Source organism: Podarcis tiliguerta (genome assembly GCF_965153285.1).
Source record: "Podarcis tiliguerta genome assembly, chromosome: 2".
Taxonomy (NCBI): domain Eukaryota; kingdom Metazoa; phylum Chordata; class Lepidosauria; order Squamata; family Lacertidae; genus Podarcis; species Podarcis tiliguerta.
Genome location: NC_139535.1, coordinates 89,014,536 through 89,042,286, shown reverse-complemented (window position 1 = coordinate 89,042,286; position 27,751 = coordinate 89,014,536). Strand labels below are relative to the sequence as shown.

The 27,751-nt window shown below is 44.9% G+C and overlaps 1 protein-coding gene and 1 long non-coding RNA gene across 3 annotated transcripts; one reads left to right on the top strand and one right to left on the bottom strand.

Moving 5' to 3' along the window:
• Nucleotides 1–551: 551 nt before the first annotated feature.
• LOC310672600 (E3 ubiquitin/ISG15 ligase TRIM25-like) lies at nucleotides 552–22,358 on the top strand. 2 transcript variants are annotated; one of them, XM_083430046.1, is made up of 7 exons: nucleotides 552–782; nucleotides 1,768–2,430; nucleotides 5,354–5,449; nucleotides 7,401–7,634; nucleotides 10,390–10,552; nucleotides 12,466–12,528; nucleotides 21,734–22,358. In XM_083430046.1, exons 2-7 carry the CDS (start codon nucleotides 1,846–1,848, stop codon nucleotides 22,270–22,272), a joined length of 1,680 nt encoding a protein of 559 aa, XP_083286172.1. In that variant the 5' UTR covers nucleotides 552–782; nucleotides 1,768–1,845; the 3' UTR covers nucleotides 22,273–22,358. The 2 variants fall into 2 exon arrangements, with proteins under 2 accessions (XP_083286172.1, XP_083286173.1); XM_083430047.1 differs by having other exon boundaries at nucleotides 564–788; nucleotides 1,775–2,430.
• Nucleotides 17,005–27,731, bottom strand: LOC310672647. The gene is made up of 3 exons (XR_014508706.1): nucleotides 27,588–27,731; nucleotides 26,432–26,573; nucleotides 17,005–17,868 (listed from the first exon to the last, which is right to left on the bottom strand). It is a non-coding gene; the product is annotated as an uncharacterized lncRNA (long non-coding RNA).
• Between the last annotated feature and the right edge of the window lie 20 nt (nucleotides 27,732–27,751).

Below are 27,751 nucleotides of genomic sequence, written 5' to 3'. Positions count from 1 at the left end.
TAGGGCTTGCCGATCGCAAGGTCGGCGGTTCGAATCCCCGTGGCGGGGTGCGCTCCCGCTGTTCGGTCCCAGCGCCTGCCAACCTAGCAGTTCGAAAGCACTCTCGGGTGCAAGTAGATAAATAGGGACCGCTTACTAGCGGGAAGGTAAACGGCGTTTCCGTGTGCAGCTCTGGCTCGCCAGAGCAGCGATGTCACGCTGGCCACGTGACCCGGAAGTGTCTTCGGACAGCGCTGGCCCTCGGCCTCTTTGAGTGAGATGGGCGCACAACCCTAGAGTCTGTCAAGACTGGCCCGTATGGGCAGGGGTACCTTCACCTTCATTTAGACCAAATTAAGAGGACAGAGGGAAGAATTGCCTCAAAGTGCCTGGTTTCCATTCAATGTGGTCTTCCCTCTTCATGTCAGTTCTCTGAGGTGCCTATAGCCTACCTCCCCTTGCAAGAGCTTTCAAGAGTGGCCTTTTTAATGTTTGACTTGGACCTGCTTGTGCAATGACATCATAACCAGAGTGCTTAGCTCCCCCCTCCCTTGTAGTTTGAACTGTGATGTCACATAGCAAATTCAGACCCCATGAAAGACTGTAAACTGACAGGAACTCAATATGAGTTGCTGTTTTGGACCAAGAAAAGAACAACGTAAAACCTTTAGCCACTGGAGCTAGCTGAGGGATCTGTTAGTCGGTAGAACAGTTGCTATTAGCACCTACGGGTTGCTAATTTTTGCCAGATGGTACTTAATGTTACAGAGTGCCACAACTGACTTTGTATTACAGCTGAACAGGTGAGTGTGGGAAATAAGTTTCACTGATAAAAATCCATCTGTTTGTAGAATTATAGGGTCACAAAGGTAGGGACGGAAGGAACAGAAATAATCTAGCCAAGACTCCTGTATGGAGTGTGCTCTTTCCACATAGTTTTAACCCAGATTATCCCAGATTTGCAGTTTAGTACTGCTGCAGATAGCTTGCTGGGGAGACCATGCATAACAAGGAACTCAAAAATAACTTTAACAAGGTGTTAATAACAAAACAAAAACCCCACTAAAGATAGCAACAACAAACATGACCCAACCACCAACCCATCCCCCCAGGGTAATAAGGGAGCTAGGTGCTGCTCCTTATATACTATGCCCAAATGCTTACACAGCTTAATTAACACAACCTAGCAGCACCTGCTATGTTTCACAGCTGTAAGACTGGGTCTTGTTATTTGCCCTGGCCCTGGCCCTTAAAGACATACAGAACTTGTGAAACAATAAAGAACCTTCACATTTTGCAGTGACCATTCAACACTTCTGGGGTTTTTTTGTGCTACAACACAAAATCCAATAGTTGTGTCTACTGTTCCTGCAGGATTCACTGTGCCAGTCTTGCCTCCTTCTTAGACTAGCTCTCTCCTGAGTATGACTGAATGATGCAGTCTCACCCATTGAAGAGTGGTAACAGGTTTAACCATCTGCAAAGAAAACTACCTATTGCATCTCCACATGAGGAAGCCATTGTCTTTTAACAGGGATTACAACCGCCAATTACCGGTAATTGGTTGTAGTAACTAAGTAAAGAAAAGTTTGAGCAACGAAAACTTTGCCCACAGTCAATTAGGCAAGACATTTAAACATTTTGTTTACTTTTAGTGCACTCTGCAATATCTTCAAAGACACACTTTTTTGTTCTAAAATCTTAGCTCTATGCAAATATGCATGTTTAACCAGTCAATTAAAAACCATTTGTTTCAACTACTGTGGGTTTTTTATATTAAAAAAACAGGTGGCAGACCAACTTTTCCTAGGGTTTTGTGCAACTGCAAGCACTAGCTGAGTCTCAGCCAAAAAAGAAAGTGTCATTATGAAGAAAGCTAGCTTGCTTTTCCTCGAGGACAACATTGTGTGTCCGATATGCCTCGAGGTGTTCAGAGACCCCGTCACCACAGCCTGCGGACACAACTTCTGCATGGACTGTTTGCAGGATTACTGGGACCACCAAGCCCTGGTTGGGGATTGCCCCTACTGCCCTCAGTGTCGTGAGCCTTTCAGTTCGAGGCCTCAACTGCGCAAAAACACAACCCTGGGAGAAATTGCCACCAGGTTCGCAAGGGAAGAAGCCCAAGGCTCAAGGAAGTTGGCAGGTCAGAGGGAGGTTTTGTGTGACTTCTGCTCCCCCAGGAAGATGAAGGCTGTCAGGTCCTGCCTGCAATGCATGGCTTCCTTGTGCGAAAACCACATCCGTTCCCACTATGAAGACAACGCCTTCAGGAACCACCAGCTGATAAAACCTCTCAATGACCTGAAGGCTAATATGTGCTTGAAGCATCACAGACTGCTGGAGCTGTTCTGCAGAATCGAAGGGAAATTCATCTGCCATATCTGTGTTCGGGAAGAGCACAAGAATCATGACGCCATCTCTCTGAAGGACGACAGGAGCAAGAAAGAAGTGAGTAATATCATGCCATCCTTTAAAGTCAGCAGTTAGTTTTCCTGGAATGCAACTTTCAGAAGAGGACAACTGGTGCTAGGTCAATACTATAGTCCCCTCTTCTAAACGATTCCTATCAACATCTTTCAGAGATGGTGCGTGTGGCTTCCTTCACCCCTCTTGGTTGGCAACTGGGGGAGGGGAGGCAACATCACTTCCCACTGGGTCAGATTGGGATTTCAGTAGCACAGGCCCTCTCCCATTTTACCCGATTTCTCTTATTTCTGTTCTTCATCACTGTTCTTTCCATTGGCAGGCACTAGAGATGGGACGGCCCGGGGGGAAAAAATCTCTTAACAATTCGGAGGGAGAACTTGCTTTCCTCCCAAAGCCTTTTGTTTTGTTTCCCTCCCCCCAAGGGCAAAAATTGGAATATGACATGTGAAAAGGTATAGAAGCTTGCTTAAACTTGGGTAAATTCTCAGTTTTTAGAACTCCAGGATAAATAGGACAAATATAGAGATGCAGAAACTGATAGTATTAGCTAAAAAATGAGACTGATAAAAATGCAGATAGTATCAATTTAGTCTCTCTGTTGGGTTTTTTGTTTGTGTGTGGGGTTTTTTGGGGGGGTTGGAAAATGAGAGATTAACAGTGGTACCTTGGGTTACAGACGCTTCAGGTTACAGACTCCGCTAACCCAGAAATAGTACCTCGGGTTCAGAACTTTGCTTTAGGATAAGAACAAAAATCGCGGTGCGGCAGCAGCGGGAGGCCCCATTAGCTAAAGTGGTACCTCAGGTTAAGAACCGTTTCAGGTTAAGAACGGACCTCCAGAATGAATTAAGTTCTTAACCTGAAGTATCACTGTATATCTGTTTGACACTGTTGTGCACTAGAGGAGATATAATAATTTTCAGAATACATACTTTTTTTTCTATAACAATGATGGTTTATCCTGTTTTTATTGTTTTTTGCCTATTCATAACTTGGAAAACGAAAGAGATGATGTGCTTTAATGTTCCTGACATGTTATATGTTGCTTGCTATAATGTGCCCTATGACATAGGGTGGGATATAACTTTTAAATATAAATAAATAATAAAATGATGAGCCCAAGTGTTATATATATATATATATGAAGCTATGTAGACCTGGTGAACTATACATTAGACATATTAGCTATGAGGTTAAAATGTTGTTTGTATTTGTGATATATGGCTTGTACCTGTATGTACTTTTCTTTCACATCCTTTATATCTTCTAAAAGGAGAAACAGTCACATTAGGAGTGATTTTTTTTCAAGCAAGCTATCAGCAGAAGACGAGTGAGCCCATCAACTTGCCATTGCAACAAAAGCAGTGAACCAGTTCATACTGACACCAAGATTGTTATGCCTTGTTTTATTTTGAGTTTGCTTGCCCTTGAGATTGTGCAATTTGGACAAAGTTGGTTAGAAGCTGAACAAAAGGGTTCAGCTGAGGACAGCACCCTATTCGGTTACACCCAGTTTCATAAAAAGAAAACTGAGATAAGAACCTCCCTGCCTATTAAGATAATCAGGTGAGGCTTTTCTACTATGCCCCACATGATTAACCCCCATTCTTGGGCAGAGTGAGGTGACTAGCAGATACTAGAGGCTGTGGATCCTTCTCCTGAGTCTCCTAGCCATTCCCTTCTGTCAGAGGGCACAGTTCTGTGTGCCATGTAGTTTGTCCTGGACCCCTGCTGCCCTCAGGTGTGGGGGGTCATGCTATCCCATCCATACTATTGAAGTAAAATTTGACTGCCCTCCAGTCAGCTTGTCTGGAGAAGGAGGACATCATCTTATCCTTTGCCTCAGGCAGTCCTAAGTCTTAAACCTGCCCTGTTGTCCCAAAATCATTGGAGGTACAGTTTGCGATGGAAATTCGCTTGCCTTGGAGGCTTCATTATTTCCCATACTTCAGGTGTTTTGTTCGATGGTTGCCTTTTTTTATTTTACCAGACAACTAGCATGGAATTGTCAAGGCTTCTCAGCACTGCTTTAATGGTGTATTGTTCTGCTGTTCCATATTGTTAGGTGTCAACTGCAAAGGGGATTCAGACATTTAAGCTGGCATATTTTACCTGAGATTTCCCTGCTATTCCAGCTCATGCAACAAATAATCTCTAGGAGACTTGACCGTGGTTTATTGCGCCGGTAGTGTTAAATGTTTTTTTAAAAAACTGTTTTTATGGTTATTGCTGTTTTTCCTTTTGTTCCCCCTGTGAATGATGCCATGGCCTTTGGCTAGCGTAATAAATTTTATGAATGAATATTGTTAGGTTTTGTATGAGGTATTAATATCATAATTTTAAATTCTTTTCTTTTATTGTAAGCTGCATTGAAGACATTTTGCATCAAAAAGCAGTTTGTGAATAAAAAATAGTCTTCCTGATTAATTCCAGCGGCTGTTCATCTAGTCCAGTCCTTTGTAATGTGAGTCCAAACAGGATCTCTTCTATAAAACTGGAAAACACATCCCACACATCTGATTTTTTTTTTAATTGAGCATTGATTATTTATGCTCCACTTTTAAAAGAGGTGTATGTGAAGTCGTCATCCCAGTGGCGTAGCGTGGGTTGTCAACACCCGGGGCAAGGCAAATAATTTGCCCCCCCCCCGCTGCACTGTCCCTCCCCCAGATAGTCCCTCGCTCTCTCTCCGCACTGCACCGCACGCCTGGCACCCTCCCCTCCACAGTGGGCGGCGACCCGGCGGCTCGGATCGGATTCGCACAGCCAGCACTGCAGTGAGAGAGAGTGAGTGAGCCAGGTAGGGGCAGAGAGCTGCGAGTGCAAGCACGCCCCCCCCTCCGATGTTGTGCCCGGTGCGGCCGGGCCCCCCTGCACCCCCCACGCTACGCCACTGCGTCATCCCCAGGCTGCTGCTTCCATGTTCTAATTCTTTCTTTCCCAGGTCGAAGTCAGGAGAGTACAAGCCAACGTGGAAAACCAAGTCTTGATGTTGGCAGCGGACAGTCAGCAACACAGGGGCAGAGTGAACTACCTTGTGGTGAGAAGAGCTTCTGAGGGAAGGGACCGAATCCATGGCACATCCCACAGATCCAGGGGCACCTACTGCCACTCAGTATTGTACCATTCTTCACGTGGGCATGTATTTGCATGTACAGTGGTACCTCGGGCTACAGACACTTCAGGTTACAGACACTTCAGGTTACAGACTCCACTAACCCAGAAATAGTACCTCGGGTTAAGAACTTTGCTTCAGGATGAGAACAGAAATCGCGCGGCGGCAGCGGGAGGCCCCATTAGCTAAAGTGGTACCTCAGGTGAAGAACAGTTTCAGGTTAAGAACAGACCTCCAGAACGAATTAAGTTCTTAACCCGAGGTACCACTATACTGAAGTCAAGTGGTTGACACTTCTTTAGAGCTGGAGGTCAAGGTTTTGCCTAGCCATCCTGAAAGACCCCTAGCAAATGCTAACTTTCTCTGCTATTCCATGGAACATCCCAGGTCCTGTTTGGCTCCCATTCTGTTCTTCTGGCTGACTGAGAGTCTTCCCCTATATACTAATAGCAAACTCATCATCTGAGTATGAATTCTTATGTAGCCAAAGTGGTAACATACATGCATAGGAATGAGCTATCAGCAGATTCAGGGCTTGCAGATGTACAAAACAATGTATTTTGGGGGACACCTGCTTTAGATCACAAACTGCATCGTTTGAAGACCTAACAACATGGTTGCTTCAAGGAACTGCTGTGCGGTTGAAGCTGTCGGTCCTACAAGCGACATGTTGCTGCTTCTTTTCTTTTTTAGAAAATGTGTCCAGCTTTTATTGTGAAGGACTATCTGATAAATAAAGCAGCTAAACAGCACTGAAAGGGACCACAATACAATACATACAGACATCCCAGCGCAAACAGGAATAGGGTTTCCTGTGGTTGGTGAGCTCTGCTTTCTTCTGACTACCTCTCCTCAAATTACACACGTAGGCCCTCCAGACTGAAAGCTGATTCCCTTTGTTTCCTTTCCCTCTTCACCACCACATTTCAGGTGAACAATCCTCTTTCAAAGGAAAAAATGAAAAGAAAAGAAAGCACAACAAGCAAGTTAGCCTGCTTCTTTGGTGCCTTGTTTTCTTTTATCGAAAGCAGGACTCTCTCTTAACTTGAAAGGGTGTGCTCAGGAGGAAGACAAAGTTGGGAGCATGAAGTCAGTTAGCAGTGTGTGCGCAGTACTTTTGCTAGAAACCAGCAGAACCAATTGCTCCTTATTTATGTATGGTTCCATAGCAGCTTTGCCACTTTAAAAATGCGTGTCTGCACCTACCCTGAGAATTTCACAAAGGAGTATTAAATGAACACATAAGAAGATAAGGAGAGCCCTAGTGAATCAGGTCCAAGGCCCACCTAATCCAACATTCAACAGTGGCCAAACAGACGCTAAGGGGAATCCAGAAGCAGGACATGAGCACAATAGGACTCTCCCACATGCAATCCCCAGTCACTAGGTGAAATATACTCCGAGTCGAGAGTGCATTTCATGCTCTTTATTCAGCTCATAGTGGTGAGGAGGAATGGAAGTTCCCCCAGAATGTCTGCTTTATATACATTATTTACACAATGGACCCCACGTGATTGGCTAATTCCAGGATTCACCTGTAAGCCAATCAGGTTGCGGATTCACTTTCACCTGGAGCTGGATTGGGTGGCTCCTGTGGATCAATCAGACTGCTGCATTCTGAGTCCTATTGTTCTAGGACCAGACTGCTGCCTTTTGGATCCTTTTCAACTCAGTACATAACACTAGGGTTCACAGGCATCACGGCAATACATAGCAATCATGACTAGCAGCCATCAGTAGCCTTATCTTCCATGGATTTCTCAAATCCACTTTTAAAGCTGCCCAAGTCAATGCTACATCGTGTGGTAGCAACTTCCATACTTTAAACAATGGTAGGTGAAAATGTGATGTGCTTGGCATTGCCTTTCCCTTTCAGAAAGTAGTGAAGACGGCCCGAGACGAAGTGAATAGGGCCTTTGCCGAGGCGATGAAAGAGCTCAAGCGACTGCAGAACAAGGTGATGGACTTTATAGATGAAGAAGAAAGATCGGCCTTAGTTGGAATGGGGAATTCCATTCAGCACTGTCAAGAGCAGCTGATTGATCTCCAGAAGCAGAATTACTGGCTGACAGGTCTCATGGAAGACCCAAGTGACCATCAGTTTCTGCAGGTAGAGTCCGCACTGTAATTGGAGCACAGTCAAGACCAGGGAATCATAGAACTGTAGAGTTGGGACCCTGAGGGCCGTCTAGTCCAACCCCCTGTAATGCAGGAATCTCATCTAAAGCATCAATGACAGATGGCCATTCAACCTTCAATGAAGGAGAGTCTATCACCTCCCAAGGGAGTTTAACAGCTCTTACTGTCAGAAAGTTCTTCCTGATGTTTAGTGGACTTGAATCCATTGGTTTGAGTCCTACCTTCTGGAGCAGGATAAAAAAAGCTTGCTCTGTCTTCCATGTGACAGCCCTTTAGATATTTGAGGATAGCTTTCATATCTCCTCTCCGTCTTCTCATTTCCAGGCTAAACATACCCAGCTCCCTCAACTGTTCCTCATAAGGTTTGGTTTCCAGACCCTTGATCATCTTGGCCGCTCTCCTCTGCATGTATTCTAGCTTTGTCAATATCCTTTTTAAATTGTGGTGCCCAGAATTTGACACAGTATCCCAGGTGTGGTCTGACCAAGGCAGAATAGAGTAGGCAATGTTCCCCAACCATGTGTCCACCAGATATTTCAGACTACAACTCCCATCAGCCCCAGACAACATACTGAGCAATCTGATTATTCTCAGGCATCTCTTAACCCTTTCTGACCTCTTTTGTCCTTTGAATGGTCGGTGCTTCCTACCGTTGTTACTACTGCCCCACCCATTATTAGCATGAAAGCAAGAGGGTGACTCAGTTAAGGATTGTACTGTGCTGGGTGAAATTCCTCTACCACGTATTCCTCTTTACTCTGCTGGGAAGTGTGCCAGTACCAAGCGCAAGAGAGTAAGCAAAGGACATTTATTTTCACAAGGCTAGAACTGGTGCCAGTTTCCATCACCTGCTTATTATTAGATTGTACTTGTTATGTGTTTACAAAATTCTCCCCTGATGCCAGCAGCAGGTCATGTAGCCCCAGTGGACTGGGCAGCAGCTGCCCATCTGAGGCAAGAGACTCCCAACTTCTTATACACTGCCGCTCATAAATGTTTTCACAGGATCACCTGCCTTGATTCTAAAATCTCCAGTGAGGAACAGCAACAAAAACTCCTCTTTTTGCTAAAAACATGCCCAAAGCGTGCGACTTTATTTTTCGTTTGATCAAGTGTTTCTCTAAGCCGCTAGAGAAATGCAAATAATAAAACCAGAGTCTTAAACTGAACACCATGTTATGTGAGCAAATGACCTCTGTACCATTTAAGCCACACTGCAAAGACACAAATGGAATGTAGCGGGAGGAATGGGCCTGTTTGCATAGAGGTGGCATTTAGCCTATAAGGCCGTATTTGGCCCATAGCAAAAGAGCAATAAAGCATTCAGTGATTTTCCAGTAGCATTATTATATCCTCGTCATGTGCGAGTGTTTGTGCGATCCTTGGAACTGAAGGTAAAGATCTTGGCACTACACCTCCCTTCCCATTTTATCCTCTCAACAACCCTGTGAGGTAGGTTAGGTCTTGAGGGACAGTGACTTGGCCCAAACTCACTCAGGGAGCTTCATGACTGAGTGGGGCTTTGAGACCGAGTCTCTTAGGTCTTGGTCCAACACTCTAACCATGAAGCCACACTAGCTCTTATAACATTTCTAACTTTCCTTTCTTCTGTTGTGAAGCTTTTAAGGCAGAATCAGTTCGGTCTCCCATGCATGCACTGCTCAGACTTGCAGCTGCTTCGTTTGAACACAGTTACTGTACCATGTGCCTTCAGGCTATCATGTCCTGATAGTTATAACCAATTATCCATGTTCCCTTGGATAATTAAAAAGGGGGAAGGTCGTTAATGGGTTGTTGTTTTTAAAAGAACATTTTCTCAAATATCTCTGGTATTTTCACCACGAAATTCAAAACAGTGGCGTAGCGTGGGGGTGCAGGGGGGGTCGGCCGCACCGGGCGCAACATCTGGGGGGGGGGCGCTCGCACTCGAAGCTCTCTGCCCCTACCTGGCTCACTCTCTCTCACTGCAGTGCTGGCTGTGCGAATCCGATCCGAGCTGCCGGGTCGTCGCTCACTGTGGAGGGGAGGGTGCCAGGCGTGTGGTGCGGTGCGGAGAGAGCGCGAGGGACTATCTGGGGGAGGGACAGTGCAGCCGGGGGGGCGCAAATTACTTGCCTTGCCCCAGGTTAGGGGGCGCAAATTACTTGCCTTGCCCCGGGTGCTGACAACCCACGCTACGCCACTGATTCTAAAACCTGATGCATTCAAAGCATTTGTCTCCTGTCATGCCTTGCTGTGTTGGTGCCCCTTCTGGGAAGAGGGGGGAAAGTTGTAGATTCTTCTTCACTGGAAGCACTTAAACAGATTTGTATTTTGCACTGTACATATCCAGCATTGAGCAAAGGACTGGAGTGGATGAATTCTGAGGTCCCTTCCAACTCTATGATTGCATGGCCAGCCTGAAAAATATTGGCGCCTGAGGTAAACCATAAAATGGCACACACACCCTGCCAGAGAAGAAAGGGTGAGTGAAGATCTACACCAGGAACAAGAGGGGTGAATGAAGATCTACACTGGGATCTGCTACCCCTGTAGATCCTGCCACCTGAGGCAGTCTCTTCATCTTGCCTCATGGGTGGGCCGGCCCTGGATTCTATACACGTAGTCAGAAAGCTTGCAGGCACACCAAGATGGTTCCATTTCTGTGATGAGGGCATCAAAATTCTCTCTTCCAAAAACGTTTCAGTGAGCTTCAATCTCTTGTTAAAATCTATTTGTTCCCACAGGACTTCCCAAAAATAAGAGTAATGTCGGGTTGCACAGAAGCTTTGATTGGACTGAAGTGCGAGGAGCCCACCAGTTTCGTAGCACTGAAACAGACCCTGAGTGACTTGAAATCCCAAGTGTCCATGTTCGGACTCTGCTTCATCAACAAAGCCCTTCAAAAAGGTGAGTTGGCTCCACATAGATACAGCTACAGCTAGAAAGATGCATTCATGGGCTCAAATAACTCTTCAACACATGGTGCTGTAGATTTTTTTAATTTTACAATATTTTTGTTTCATTTAAGCAAGAACATATGCTTCAATGGCATGCAATAATAAAGAAAGACAATACAATTGAATGAAAATTAACAATCATATGCTCACACACAAAATACAAATTTGGGTCATTTCACTCACAATCCTTGGAAAAAGCTGGATCTGTGTACACATTAATGTACACATTAACAATCTGGTGTCTGCATAGCCTCTCAGTCCCTTTGTTTCACATTAAGACTCAGAAACCATTCAGAATGATGCAGCCACATATAAAACACTTGAAATCAAATGCACTGCTCCTTTAACATACCTACAAATCAAATGAGTTTGCATTGTGGTGTGACCAGCAGAGGGGTTGGAGTCACGATGGATAGCTTTCTGAAAATGTGGATCCAATGTGCCGAAGTTATGCAAAAAGCAAACTCTAAACTAGGGGTTGTAATGAAATGGACTGAAATCTCTTCCTCTCCGTGTAGATCCAGATGTATATAGTTGTGTAAAATAAGGCGCGTTTTAAGGGCGCGTTAAGCTATAAAATAAACTATATAGCTTAACGTGCCCTTAAAAATAGATCATTAAAGACCTTTAAAAATAAATAAATTACATTTTTTCTGTTAAATCTAACAAAGCTAAGAAGCATATTTACCCGGATAGAACCAAACACAAATTAAATAGTGTCTTCTGCATGTGCTGTGGCCAAAATTAGAATTAGACGAATTCGTGGAAGATAAGGCTTTGAGTGGCTATTAGTCACTGAGGGCAAGTTACCAGCAGCAAGAGAGAGCTGTTTCGCTCATGTCATGCTTGCGGGCTTTCCATTAGCATCTGGTTAGTCACTGTAGAAACAGAATGCTAGAATAGATAGCTTAGCAAGGCTCTTCTTCTGTCACATCATGGGGTATTTGGGGGGGAGGGGAACAACCAGGCTTTGGGCTATTTGAGAGTGTTGAAGTTCTACACTGGGTGAGCAGAACCCAGTGTTCTGGACACCTTTTAATGGACAAGATGTGGTGGCTGTAGAAGAATGAGGAGAGAGACCCCAAAGAGGACTCATTTTCTTTTGCTGTGGTACAGTACCTCCAGTTCTCACAAGCCCATGGTGATCTCCTGGTCTTCCACATGGCAGACGTGGGGGAATTATTAGTTCTGCCTTTTGGGGGTATAATCTGCGGCCAGAAGCAGCTCATTGGGTGAGGTGCAGCCATTCAGCTAGCTTCACAGCAGGTGGGTCACTGCTGCCAACTTAGAAGGTGACTGAGAGTGGGGCGGGCATAGTGTGAACAATGATCCGCCTGCCAGGAAGTTAGCACAGAGGCTCTGCCCCACCCAGCAAGCCGCTTCTCCTTGATGCCCTGCGAGTTTTGCAACAAAACACTACACTAACTTCGAATGTAGGAAGCTCCTATAAGACTCTATCCCTTTGGTATGGATCAAGTTATTCAGGTCTTTAATTTCCCAGCCAATTATACTTGTGTCTAGGATGATTCCCGTAAATGCCGCTGGATTAATAAGGATCAGCAACCGCTGGTTGGAACAATATTTTTGTTAGTGTCTGGTGTGCCAAAGAACTGTTGTTGCTTTGCTAAAGTAGATTAAAAAGGTTGTGTTTCTGGAAGGACGAAAACAGGGAATTTTGCAAGATAATGCAGATCAAATAAGTCTCTTACATGAGGGTTAGAAATAAGCTCAAAAATCTGTGTAGTCCACAGCCCTGAGGGCAAGATCTCAAATTTCTGTTTACGTGGCACCCTGCACAGGCTATGCACACACACACACACACACACACACACACAAATAACTCCAGGACCTTTTGCCTTTCAGGGATCACAATGGTGCCTTATGAAGTGATACCAGCTCCCACGGATCGGAAAAGTCTCAGAAAGTGTAGGTGTTGCAATTCCATTTGTCTTCTCATTGTTTTCCTCTGGAGTGCTTTAAAATTTAGTCTGTGCACACGGTACCATTTTATCTGGTGCCAGTGTACTCCTATCACTGGTATGTGAAGCAGAGTCCTTGTGACGTTTGCCACAACCCATCTGTATCCTGAGGTTTCTTGAGAAATACTGTTACTTGAGTTGTTTTCCCTCAAGCCAGCTTCCATCACATTTGAGAAAACAAGCCGTGATTAAACTCAGGGGTGTACTGTTGAACTGTCTCTTTAAATCTAAAGGTTCATCATTGTTTCACCCAATGTGTATACCTTTAAGGGGCCGGAGCAAGGGCCAGAGTAAACTAACGAGATCCAGCCTTGCAGCTGTGAAGCATAGCAGGTGCTGCTGAGTTGCTTTGATTAAGCTGTGTTGGGAATTGGCCACAGTATATAAGGAGCAGCACCTAGCTCTGCCTTTTACCCTGGTGGATGGGTTGGTGGTTGGGTCTGGTTTGTTTGTAGATGTATTTAGTGTTTATGGAGTTTTTGTTTTTCTTAGTAAAACCTTGTTTAAGTTATTTTTGAGTCCCTTCTTTTTAATGCAAGCTCTCCCCAGCAAGCTCTCTGCGCTACTATACTGCGGAAAAGCCAACATCTTTGGTTATGGGCCCAGCTGCTGAGTGGATGACTGCATATTTTTGGACTCTGAGAAAGGTTTGAAAACTCCTTCTCCTGTTAGCGTAGTTTTGTGGGTCTGGAAGAGTTCCAGAATGGTTGACCGGGTTCCTGAAGCGGAGAAGGCTCTAGTCTTCCCACAGCTAACAGATGAGAACTATAGTTTATGGTCTTTTCGGGTGGAAGCGCTTTTGACCTCTAGAGATGTATGGACCTATGTAACTAAAGACCCTCCTGACCCTGTAACTGATGCCTGGTCGAAAGGAGATGCGAAAGCCAGGGCGATAATTAATTTGGCAGTCAGCGACCAGCAAGTAGTTTATATAAGGAATAAGAAAACTGCCAAAGAAATGTGGGACAGTCTTGCAGCAGTGCATGTTAGAAAAGAGTCAGCGTCTGCATTGACGTTTTTCAAGCAGTTGTACCAGACGAAGTTGCAGCCTGGTGGTGATTTGGCAGCACACTTGAGACGTCTGGAGGCAATACGCGGCGAATTAATTCGAAGGGACATGGAGATACCTGATATTCAGTATGTTTTTATCATCCTTTGTTCCCTTAATGAGGACTTTGATGGTATAGCTAGCCGGATATCTGCCGTTCCACCAACACAATTAACTGTGGAAGGGGTAATGGCAAGATTAATGGGCGAGCTGGACAGAAGGGAGGCTTGTGCCATAAGCACTCCTATTGCCAGAAGTAATGAGGGACGCCACATGCAAGCTTGTGGTGATACGACTGCATTTAAAGCTGCAAAGCGTTGTTGGTTCTGCAATAAGCAAGGACATTTTGCAAAGGACTGCAGATCCAAAAGAAAGCAAGGTACTCCCAAGTCTGTTTCTGTTCGTCAGTCACGGTCGTCAGCCCAGCAGCCGACATCATACCGTAAAGACAGAAACGAGCCGCAAGCTTTTCATGCTTGGACAACAGATCGTAAAAGAATTAAAGGTGCCAAGTGGAAGTCTTTTGTTGTGGACTCAGGAGCATCTCAGCATTTTTGCAACGATCGAAGCTTGTTTATTTCTTTTGAAGAGGAAATTGGTAATGTACATTTAGCCAATTCACAAGTCTTGCAGTCGCTTGGCAGGGGTACTGTTAAACTTGACTCTTTAAACATTACGATAGCGAACTGCATTTACTGCCCATCAGTGGACAATTTATTATCAGTAAGGTGTTTTGCTCGTCAAGGCATAACTGTGCGTTTCTTAAATTCAATGTGTGAGTTTTTTAAGGGGAACAAACGTCTATTGTATGCCCGGGAATCTGATGGTTTATATAGACTGTATTTTCGCACCTATTCCCAATCGCCTATAAATTGCAGAGCAGCACAGTCAAGCCAGGGGTTGAGGAATGTAAGGCCACATTCTGGGTGTGTCCATGAGGCGCACAGAATTCTGGGACACCTGAATTTTGCTGATGTAATTAAGACAAAGAATATTGTTGATGGCCTCAACTTAAAACCATGTAAATTCTTTATGCAATGTCTATCCTGTTGCAAAAATAAGATTAAGGTTGCACGCAAGGGTAGGTGCTCAGATAGGAAAGTAACTGAGCCATTTGAGCGTGTACATTGTGATTTAGTTGGGCCACTCCCACCATCATTAGGAGGTTCTAAGTACTGGCTTACCCTGATAGACCAGTATAGTAGATATTGTTGGACTTATGCAATAGCTGAGAAGTCCCAAGCATTTGAGAAGTACAAAATTTTTTGCAACTGGGTAAAAACGCACTTTAACAAACCAATTAAGAACCTGTTTTCTGACCGGGGTGGGGAATTTGTTTCTGAGGATTTTGAGAAATTCCTGGAAGCGCAGGGGACTACTCATGAGTTATCTTGCCCCCGAAGTCCCTGGCAAAATGGGCTTGTTGAAGTTGTGCAGCGTGACCTGCAGGCAGGGGTTAAAACTTATCTGCATGATGCTAATCTGCCCAAAGACTTTTGGGCTGAAGCGCTTAATGCGTTTTGCTTTGTTAAAAATCGAAGTTATCATTCTGGTTTAGATGTCACCCCCTATGAGAAGCTGTTTAAAAAACGCCCTAATCTGAAATACCTACGCATTTGGGGTTCAGATGTAATTATGCATTATCCCGCTAAGCAGAAATTGGGTGAGCGTAGTGTTCAGGGAAAATTAATGGGCTACCAGCAGGGGGCATACAGAATTTACATACCAGCAACTGGCAAATTTCATATTACCAGAAGCATGATACAAACTGTAAATTGGAATGGAGTTGCTGTTTTCCAAGATACTGATGGTATAAATGATACTGAGGAGGAAGAGGAAGCAGGAGCAGCAGCAGCAGGAAATGGTGCTTCTGAATTAATGGGAGAAGACAAAAAGCCTGTTGAATCTGATAATTTGTTTGATGATTTAAAGTTACAGGCACCCGAGGGGAGGTTAGATTCTCTTGAGTTTTCTGACCGTGAGCTTAGCCTACAGGCATCTCTTCAGTCTGACAATGATGGTTTACAACCTGAAACTAGTAGTTCACCTAGTCCTATTAAGTCTGAGGAGTCTGACTCTCCTTCCGGACTGAGACGTTCAGATAGAAAGAGGCAGAAGCCACAACGATTTGCAGATGAACATTTTAATACTGTGTATGCCAATAAGGCGGTTTTTGAGCCAAAAAGCTACAATGATGTTAAGAATTTACCTAAGCACCAAGCTGTAAATTGGTATAAAGCTATGGACTCTGAGATAGCTTCTTTAAAAGAGCATAACACTTGGTCTCTTGTACCTCAAACCCCAGATATGAGACTTATAGATTCAAAATGGGTTTATAGAGCTAAAATGAATGACAAAAATGAAGTTGTAAGGTACAAGGCAAGATTAGTCACTAGAGGTTTTCAACAAATTCCAGGTGAAGATTATGATTTGTGTTATTCACCAAGTGTAAAATATGAAACATTATAGGTTGCAGTTTACATCAAGTATTGACAAAGGTTTCGAAATTTTCTGTGATGCATCTCATGCAGTGGAACAAAATAATTGCAGGGGTGTGTCTGGTATGGTGTTTTGTTATAACGGTTGTCCTTTTGAATGGAAGTCCCAGACACAAACCATTATTTGTCTCTCCACAACAGAGAGTGAATTATGTGCATGCGTTCAGGCCACTCGTGATATAGAATGGTATATGCAAGTATTTGCTGACCTACAGATGCAAGTAACACTACCAGTGAAAGTTTACCTTGATTCCCAGAGTGGACTCGCTATCCTATGTTCAGAAACCAATACGCAGCGCACTAGAGTCTTAAGATTACGTTTGCAGTTTGTAAAGAAACTAATTGCTGATGAAATGGTTGTATTTAAATATGTTCCAGGTGACAATCAAATTGCAGACATTTTTACAAAAGCACTTCCAAAGGTTACACATGAAAAACATGTACAAAGTATGCTTTGTTTTTGTTCCACAATGATGAACCGCAGGGGAAATGTTGAACTGTCTCTTTAAATCTAAAGGTTCATCATTGTTTCACCCAATGTGTATACCTTTAAGGGGCCGGAGCAAGGGCCAGAGTAAACTAACGAGATCCAGCCTTGCAGCTGTGAAGCATAGCAGGTGCTGCTGAGTTGCTTTGATTAAGCTGTGTTGGGAATTGGCCACAGTATATAAGGAGCAGCACCTAGCTCTGCCTTTTACCCTGGTGGATGGGTTGGTGGTTGGGTCTGGTTTGTTTGTAGATGTATTTAGTGTTTATGGAGTTTTTGTTTTTCTTAGTAAAACCTTGTTTAAGTTATTTTTGAGTCCCTTCTTTTTAATGCAAGCTCTCCCCAGCAAGCTCTCTGCGCTACTATACTGCGGAAAAGCCAACATGTACATCTGGGATAGCCACTGCCAGGGCTTTTTTTTATCAGTCAAAGCTTGCCAGAACTCAGTTCCAGCACCTCTCAGGTGGGCACCATTGCCATTCTAAGAGAACGATGGAGGTGTTCATCATGAGTTCAGTCAACTGGCCTAACTTGTTCCTTGTGACTGACCTGGTACTAGCAGCAGTAGCTTAAATTGGATTTTGCATATTTGTAAGGTAAATATAACAGCCACATTAGCAATGTAAGATAGAGGCCAAAGTCTTCTTATTTATTCAGTTCATTTATTTATAAACCACATATCATTTCGCAAAGCGGTATGCAAGCTCAAAACCATACCATACAACAAGACAGAGATAAAAGTCGATGAACAAATAAAACACCACATGGTGGCTGGAGTCACGCATCTGAACAGAAGGACCTCCTTTGTGGAGATTCGTCACTGGCACAATCCTGGCTCTTGGATTTGCAAAACACTTCAAGTTGGGGAACTTAAAAAAAAAATATTCAGGCATTTCACTTCAAGAACTGAATTTTTTTCAAAGCAATTGTAGAAGATATCCAAAGAACACTATTTCACAGGGTTGCTGCAAGATTTTCTGTTTCATGCCTTTAACAGCCAAAGCATAACAGGTTTGACTTTTCCTATCACTTCATCTCTATTCTGGGAAGTTGCAGAAATCTTGGATTTCTTGTCCTTCCAGAGGAAGAAAACTTGGAGTAAGTAGTTGCTTACGGGTGTGCCCAGATGCTTACTCACCGTTTGCTTCATCATAATCTTCCTCTTTTGTCCAAGGAGTTAATCCACATCTTATCCGATGCCTCAGTCTATTGAATACCAATTTATAACCCTGACATTTATTGATGTTCAGCATTCTAGAAGGAATAATTTAGCAGAATACGGCAAGGTTAAATACCAATTCCTGAAGTGACCAGCTTTCTCCATTAACCCCTTCTTTCTTGCTACTTAATGCTAGGGCTGCATTTCCTCAACTCAACTAACACAACACAAACTCTCCCTCAAGCACTCTCCCATTGGGTAATAGTCCATGCTAACCATACTTACAGCAGACCTGTAGCAAAAGCCCATTAATGTCAGGACTCATCCGCTTGTCTCATGCCTGCCTCCCATATACAGGTACAAACACAGAATGGGGGGCGGGCGGAGAGAGAGAGGAATGGATGCATGGAGATAACTCTTCCTTTTTTGCCCTCCACCTTCACTCACACACAGAGAGACACAGGTATCACTGCCTAGACATCCTTTACCAAATACTGACCATGTGTTGTATGCTGTGGTCACTTGGATTCCAGGAAAAGTCTGGAGGAGAGTTTGAGGAGTTAGTTTGGTTCCCAGTATGTTTTCTGTAAGGTTAGAAAGTCTCAGAGGAGACCCCTACCTGCCCTAACTGACCTCCCATCCTGTTTCTGTCTCTGGTCATCTGCACTAGGACTGACCAATTCCGGAAACAAGATGAGAGATTCTTAGAATTCAGCACTTTTCCTAAAATCTTAGAATTGTAGAGTTGCAAGGAATCCTGAGGGTCATCTAGTAGTCCAACCCTCCAGTGATGCTAAGTTCTCTAAGCATTTCATATATTATTATTATTATTATTATTATTATTATTATTATTATTATTATTATTACTATTCCCATATGGCAGATGGGAGGCAGAAATCCTCCATACAAATTCCCACTTCTTACATAAAATATTAGAACACTGCTTTGAGGAGCCATGCAGAAAGTGCTGGACCCAGAATCCTCTGGCACCGTCTCTGAAAAAGTCCAGTCCTAGCTGAAGAGGAAAGGTCAATGTCAGCACCAATCTGTTAAGACTTGCATTAAACCAAATACCAGTCTGTGCTTGCTAGCTGGACACCGGCCAGTAAAAATAATCACCCGTCATAAAGTTTTGTGTGTTTTGGTTGCCCTAGTTAGCAAGGGGAGCAGAACCGCAGTTATCATCCTTTAACTGAGAGCTAGCAAGAAAGCGACAGCATCAGGTGACTGCCGCAAGCAGGTGAAAGGCACAGTGTCCTTTGTTGAGGCTGGAGGTACGTGTGGCTTCTGGCCACTGAGTATGAATAGCAAACCTCAGACTCTTGTAATCTTCATTGAACCCTAGTAATGTTGCAGGCAGTATATGGGAGTCTAGCTATAGGGGGGCCTCTAGCATCTTCTGGTCGGTATGCTAACAGTGCACCCATGTTGTTGTTGTTTAGTCGTTTAGTCGTGTCCAACTCTTCGTGACCCCATGGACGAGAGCACGCCAGGCACTTCTGTCTTCCACTGCCTCCCGCAGTTTGGTCAAACTCATGCTGGTAGCTTCGAGAACACTACCCAACCATCTCATCCTCTGCCATCCCCTTCTCCTTGTGCCCTCCATCTTTGCTTGGTGTCAAACTTTGTGGGGCTTTGATTCAGCCCTGACAATGGGCCCACCCACCCAACACCTACCACAACCAGGGCAGGACCCAGATCTGGTTGTGGCAACGGTGCCTGCCGTATGCTTTCTCTGCTGCTGCTGCCACATTGGTGACAGCACCACTTGTCACCCTCTGCCGGGGGGCCTCAGGACATGTTTTAGTGGTGGCTGAGTGGTGGCATTTTTGAACAGGAACTGAGCTTGTCTCCCATCCATGACGGTCACCGCCATCTTAAGCTACTCAAACTGCAATGTCCCAGCCCGAAGTTCCTACCCCTAGACGTATGCAGACTACAGATCTATGATACATTTCATATATCTATGGGCAGAATATTACAGTCTGGGTAACTTAAAACAGTAATATATAGTGGTGCAAATGGCAATGTGCCTGGGTTGAGCCAGTGTGGGCCCTTCCAAGCCCCTGGGACCCTCAGCCAGGGCTCAACTTGGCTGGCCACTGGTGCTGAACCCACCAACCCAACAGCTTCCAAGGCCCAGGACATTTTGTTGCCTGAGGTAAAGGACAAGATGTTTCTCCTCCCCACATTCCATACACTGATGGGCAGGTTAATCTTACAGCACCCTTCACTGCACCTGAGCAAAGCAGAGCAGCTTAGGGGGCATAGGGTTAGGCTGCATTACACATGACATGGGTTCAGGAGAAACAGCCGGGGTGTTGCTGCCACCGCTCTCACACCCATCCAAGCCCTCACTGCCTGAAGGGGATGTCCCACTCTGGCTAATGCTAAGGCCTGCTCTGACTGAAGGTGAAGCACACTATCCTGATTCCAGCATAGCAGTACTATGAGGGGAGAAGCTGCACAGCCAAATTTCTCCCTCTCGTAAAGAGGAGCACTATCCCAGGTGAAATCTGACAGTTCTACCAACCCCATAAGAATGATTTAGTCTTTTTGAAAAGGCTAGGGATGCAAGAAGTAGCAACTTTAAACTGTCCCCCAAGCAAATTTCAGACGAAAGAATTCCTGAAGGCTGCCAGCCAACGCTGTTTGTTCTTCCACACAAAATAGCTGTGGGAGGGCTGGCTGCCAAGCAGTTCTCAGACCATGTTCAAGGTATTGTTACTAACATATAAAGCCCTGAACAACTTGGGATCAGGTTATCTGAAAGACCTATAAGAACAGTTAGATAATCTGAGGGAATTTTACTTTCAAAACCACGCCCTATAGATTACCACAGAACGGTTACCTGGAAACAGGCATTTTCCACCATTGTCCCTACATGCTCAAGAATGTCCTCCTCTCTGCCAAATGTGAAGGACCATCCATTGGTTGTGTCAGGTGTCATTTAGGGGCATTATCTTTTTGCTCAGGCTATTCCTGACCTGTTAGACGGGACCCTGTTATTGCGTCTTTTTAAAATACCGTTCTACTGATTTTTATGTTTTATCTCTGTTTTTATGATACAGTACTGTTTTATTGTTTTTATTATGTATTTTTGTAAATGGCTTTAGAGTTTCAAAATATTAAGTGGTTCAGAAATGCTTTAAACATTTATATATATATAAATAAATAGCTGCAGAATAAATTGGACATTAAGATGATCCATCAGGGTCAAACAATTGCTTCCTACCATATTGTTTGCTTTCTCCTTTCTTCAAAAATTGTTGTGGCTGGACATGGGGTGTTGGCAAGACAAGTATGTCCTGAAGCCAAGGCTGCTTCATCCTCAGGATTTAATTAATACTGAAATTTGGGGGTGGGAGGGAATTTCCATACAGGAACTGTGAGGCTTCACTTTTGCATACTTTGGTGGACTGGCTTGTTTTCTTATTTCCACCTGGGTAGCTTTACTAACATCTTCCATTAGTAGTCAGATACAGGTACCTGTGACATGGATCACTTTGCTTGCTACTGTTTTCTGTTTGTTATGCATATAAATACTGTAAAGAGCTGGTGGGGTGTAGTGAACAGAGCATTAGACATGAACTAGGGGAAAACCTGGTTTCAAATTCCCTCACTGCCATGGAAGTTTCTCAATGAGTTTATTACCATTTGGAGCAAAGCTCTACTGCTACTACGCTGAGCGCCTTGGAGAAAGACTCATAACGTATGTGATAAACAAAAAATTCCAGATTGTTTCATAGGGTGGTTGATGGGTGGGACTACATGTGGGATAATTCATGGAGGTCCTTGCCTTGAGCAAGAGGCCGGAGTAAGTTTATATTCTGATCACCTCTAGCCTCAGTGACTCTATGATTTTGGAAGCTGTTCAGTCTTGGTCTGCCCACCCTTGTCTACCTTCCTGGAGTGGCTTCTTTTGACATTTCACCCCTTGTTTTGCCTCACACGAAACAGATTACTGTCTGCTGAATTTTGATGCCAGCACTGCCAATGAAGAACTCTTCCTGTTTAAGGAGACCCACTCGGTGCTGAACATGGGAATCTTGTTGGAGAACTACTCAAAACCCAGCCAAGGATTCAACCACTGGCCACAGCTCTTGTGCACCCGCAGCCTATGTGAGGGCTGCCATTACTGGGAGGCTGAGATTTCAAACGCATGGCTGTGTTTGGGAGTCACCTACAGTTACAAGCATAGAACTGAGAAAGCTTGCATGTTGTACCTGCTTGGCAGGAATAGCAATTCATGGTGCTTGGAGTGGGACTCACTGAAGTACTCTGTCTGGCACAACAATATTCAGACTGTGGTGCATGGCAGCTACTATAAGACAATTGGAGTCTTACTAAACTATGCTGCTGGCTCCCTGACTTTCTATGGCATCACCAACACCATGAACCTCATCTACCGTTTCCTCACCATATTCACCGAACCGCTTTACCCGGCTGCTATGGTAAGCAGTGGGGCCTCTATTACTTTGAAACAGCACCCAGACTAGAGAGGCCACAAAAGATATCCCTCTTTAAAGGCCAGGGAGGGCTTTGCTGTAGCTGATAAAATAAACTTCTATCTCATTACTGCTAAGGTGGAATTCGTTTTTCTTTTTCCGGTCACGTGGCTACAAACAGAAAGCAAATGATACACCTAAATGTGTTTTTCTGTAAGAGAAAAGGATTGCTGCAGATGATCATTTGGAGCAGGGAGGGAAGCCGGTTATGTTACTGGTTCCTTCCTACTTTTTCTTTCTCTTCTTTCTGCCTCTTTTAAATTTTTAACCCATGGTGTTTCTATGGCTGGCGCTTGCTGTGTTTATTTGCATACCTGCTCACGTCCTCAGTCTGAAATGAAACAGAATGCCTCTCCTACTATTCCTTTCCCTAAATACGCTGTCCCCAAAGCCTCTTTACATGGCACTTGCTGTGGAGTTGCTTCATAGCCAAGGAAGGTCAATTCTGCACACCTCCAGAAGCATTGATCCCTTTCAGCCAAGCAGCATGTTTACAGAGGGGAAATCCCAGTTAGTGTGCAACGGCATAGGAAATTTCACGGGGAGGGGCTAGCATCTGAAACGTGTCTGTTGGACCCAACTCAAAGGCAGCACTGTTTGCACTTTCATGAGCCACCGACATTCCAGGATCCTCTGTGTGAATGCTATGTATTCAGGAGCAAGCCATCATAAGCAGAGCAGAAAGCAAAACAATTTGCCTTGAGAGTTGATCGCCACCATGTCTTAGAATCAACCTCCATTTTGAAAAATAAAATAAAATCAGGGTACAGTGTCATAACTGAGACACTATTGAAATGCTCACAAGTTCAACCCAACATGTCAAAAATCACTGGGAAAGGATCATTGCACCAGACAATATCGCTTGCTTCTTTCTAGCTTCCCTCAACCCAATGCAGCTTAAAAAAACAACCCCGAGTTAATTGTTTTACAGCTACACTCATGCATGATCTCATTCTCATGAACTGCAGTATGATTATTTGCAGATACCCAATCCGCCGCCCCCCTCCGAGTCAGTGGCTCTCTTGAAAGGCCTGTCTGTGCCTCTGCAGAATAATCCTCTGCAAAGCATTGTTCTGAAGAGGCACAGGTGTCTTTCGAACTCTTGGGGACTGGGTGTCCAGCCGGTCCCTGGAGTAGCTGGATTAACTTAACAAGTCATTACAACCACATGACAGGCTCTTTCAAGTTACAGTTTAAGATCTTTTGATTGTTAATTGTCCCTTGCTGGCAGCAGTTGCCAGCAATTCGCCTCGGATGACAGCCTTGGCTGCATCCCAGTGTCTCCATGGCTGCATCTAAAGACACTCACTCCCAAGGCACTCGCAGTGCTACAAAGCAACCCTCAAGTTCACAGCCTTGTTTTCAAGGGTGTAGTCTTCTGGTGCTCAGAAAAAAACCCACATTTGTTCACTTCGTTCTGCGTTCACATTTGATGGGTGCGCACTCTTTCTCTGGCTGTTTTCCAAGCAGCATTGCAGAACAAGGTTTTGGAGTTCCCTCTTACCCTGGGCTCCTGAGTGCTTCACAGCAGAAAACTCTACTATTAGCATTTTACGCCTGTGAGAGACCCCTGAGATCAGTATGCAGCACACAATGTACACAATGAGACATGAGAATGGCTGCACATAACCTAAACAGGCCTTCTTTGTGTTATTTCTAGATTCGTGTTTGGGGATGTGGAAATCTCAATTTTCATCTTCAAGAAAACTTGAATCCTACACAGCTCCAGCAGATAAGCAAAAGCTGATGCTCATAATAAAGTTTTGTTTTATTTTTTAAAAAGTAAGGCTTGGCATGCAATTTATGTCCTTGCTAACCAATATGGGAAATTTTGTTTCACCTGACTTTCCTGAAATCCTCTTAACTCTGTCTGAAAAGCATAGGCTCTCCTGCTCAACAAGAGACACTTTCCAAAATATTTGGCCTGTGGCCATGTAAAGTCTAAGCTGATACTGTAGAACTGAGACTGCTCTTACTCTGTCAACATAATTTACCATATCCCTTGGTGTGTTTTTTTAACCAAAACACACACCTTTTCTGAATCCAAAACACTGCACATATCATTGAAAGTTAGGAGTAGCTTTGCAGCAATAAAAGTTGACACTCCCCCAAGTGCTTCAATGGCTCAGTTACATAGTCTTTTCCAATGCTTTTTTTTCTAGAGAAAAAGTTGTTGGCACTGCTCAGCTGCAAGCAGGGGGCACAGGGCACGAAGAGTGGGCACTCAGCACATGCTCAGAGGCATGCTGCCCTTTCCCAACACTGGCATCGTCATTTGGGTGCCGACCATAAGTGACCTGCAGGTTTGGGGAATGGCTTTGCAAGGTGACCAGAAGAATGCCGATTACAAGTGGACTGGAGGCTCTTATTCCTAAGAGTAAAGGTAAAGGTAAAGGGATCCCTGACAATTAGGTCCAGTCGTGACAGACTCTGGCGTTGCGACGCTCATCTCGCTTTATTGGCCGAGGGAGCCGGCGTACAGCTTCTGTGGCCAGCATGACTAAGCCGCTTCTGGCGAACCAGAGCAGCGCACGGAAACGCCGTTTACCTTCCCGCTGGAGTGGTACCTATTTATCTACTTGCACATTGATGTGCTTTCGAACTGCTAGGTTGGCAGGAGCAGGGACTGAGCAACAGGAGCTCACCCCATCATGGGGATTCAAACCACCAACCTTCTGATCGGCAAGTCCTAGGCTCTGTGGTTTAACCCACAGCGCCACCCGCGTCCCTCAATTCCTAAGAGTGCCTGCCATTTTTGCCCTCATCCAGCCTGTAGTTGACGTCTGATCACAGAGCAGCATTTCCTGTTGACCACCCACTCCTTCCATGAGCGACATTAAACCGCTGTCTTCTACGGTCGCCCTTCTACAGCTCTTCCCCTAGCCAAGCAACACCTCAAGGTGCATCCACAGCAGAGCACTGAACAGCTGCTCCAGAGTCCACTCCTTTGGGCATGCTCAGCAGCAATGGCCCATCCCTCACTTGCTCTGGTGCGTGTATTTGCCTCCGATCCACCTGAGACGACTCTGGGTGTCCCTTCCAACTCTACTATGAGTCTATGATTCAGTACGGCAGATCTGAATAAAACTGACTTCAGCAGCAGCCTCTTCAGGCCTTTTATTAAGGGTTCCAAAGGTTCAGAGGGTGACATTTAAATCTAGACAGCAGAGACACAGTCACAGATGAGTCATTTCCAGTTACTTCATTTGCCCCAAGAAACTCAAATTTTCAGTGCATGTAAATATTTCTGCAATTTATCCACTCAACTCTCTATCCTTGAGGACTGTGCAAGGGAACCTAAATATTTACTAGTAAGGAAAACATAAAGGCACAACTTCCTCCCCTTGTAAAGTTGCCAGTTTTCCAGATGTTCCTTTCTGGGAAAGAAAGGAGCTGGAAAGAAGAGGTCTACAATTTATTTTAGTCTGTTAGAATGGAATAGAGGTTGTTTTTTAAAAAACCATTGTGTTTTGTTGGTCTTTGTTTAGAATGTTATTTAATGTAAGTGACTCTGAAGTGTAGTAGCCAACATCCTTGAGCTTTCAAAAGAGTCACAATAAAATATACCCCAACAAGTCCTGTAGGAGGACCAGCTTACATCTGAGTATTAGTCAAGGACAGGCAACATACTTTATACCCACAAAGAAGAGGTCATATTTTCCTTTACTCCAAAATACCTGATTATTGGGGGGATGGGGACGCGGGTGGCGCTGTGGTCTAAACCACAGAGCCTAGGGCCTGCCGATCAGAAGGTAAGCGGTTTGAATCCCCGCGACGAGGTGAGCTCCCGTTGCTCGGTCCCTGCTCCTGCCAACCTAGCAGTTCGAAAGCACATCAAGTGCAAGTAGATAAATAGGTACCACTCTGGCGGGAAGGTAAACTGTGTTTCCATGCGCTGCTCTGGTTCGCCAGAAGCAGCTTAGTCATGCTGGCCACATGACCTGGAAGCTGTCTGCAGAGAAACGCCGGCTCCCTCGGCCTGTAAAGCGAGATGAGCACCGCAACCCCAGAGTCGTTCGGGACTGGACTTAACGGTCAGGGGTCCCTTTACCTTTACCTTTATGGGAGGGTGAATTTCCTGATACTGACATACCTCTTCGCTCTGATAATTCGCAGATGACTGCATTAGAACATCAAGAGAGCCAGTGACCCATGTAGTCCAGCATCCTGTTCTCACAGTGGCAAACCAGATGCCTGAAGGAAACTCACAAAGTAAGATTTGAGCACAAGAGCACTCTTTCCCCTCTTCTGGTTTCCAGCAACTTGGTATTCAGAAACACTGCTGCCTCCAACTGTGGAGACAGGACATAGCCATCATACACACAGTCTCACCCCCCCATTTGAATGGGAATGCCCATCAACTGTGTGGGGGCCCGGCACACTCAAATATTTTATTGTGGGGGCCAAAGGCTAGAACCAACTGATAACCTACTGATAGCCCCAGGGCAGGCAGGCTTTATAGAGCTGCCTCAGAAACTGGGGCCCACCTTGCTGTCATTTCAAGCAGCCCTAAGCAAACTTGGGTTTAATTCTGGATTGTGGTTTATTACCTTCTTTTATGTATGATATGAGGTAGTTTTGTGTGTGTCTATTACAAGCCTGGAGGGGAAATACATTAACCAGTGTGGTAGCTAAGCAGGGGCTAGCCAGGTTTTTTGTTTGCCCAGGGGTGCCATTGAGATTCCCACTCTCTCTCTCTGTGTACACAACTGCATGTGGGTTTTTCTTTTTCTGCCAAACTGGCTCTTTGACCCGAGTGAAATAAAGTTTCACTAGTTTCGCCCCTGCATTAACTTACCTATTACTGTAAATACTTATTTCTTCCTGAGCTGGGAAATGTGTGTCTGGGCTGCGAAGCGAGGGTTGTTTCCCTCCAACAATAGAAAACGTGTGGTGCTGGGAGCGGATGGGAGGCAAGGTCAGAATCCTGACATGCTAGTTTTCTATGGGCAGCGATATTTTGTTTGGTGCGGAGTACCAGTTCCATCAGACAGTGTGCTATACAGGGGTGTGGAGTTGAATAAAATATTGAGGCGGGGGAGGGGGGAGGAGAGGAAGGTAAGCCCCGCCCCGCATAATCGATCACATGACATGGCACACACCCACACACCTCATCTGAGTGGGAATTCCCCTTAACTTTGGAGGGGCCCCTAAAATATTTTATTGGGGGAAAGGGGTGCCGAAGGGACCCCTAAGATTTGGCTCCTATGGTGCTATAGCAGCACTGGGCTTCTCCCTGCTCAGTTATGCAGTTCAGTGGGTGACCTTCGGACAGTCCCTCTCCTCCCCCCCCCCCTCGGCCTCACCTGCATAGGTGAAACGAGCGTAAAACGAGGGAGACGAGAACCGCCTTTAGCGAGGAGGAAGGGTGAGATAAGCACGTACAAGTCCCCCACCTGCAACCTGAAGCGACACACAGACACAGGCTTGCCACCTCCATGAGATCTAGGACCTTGAAAACAACTTTTGG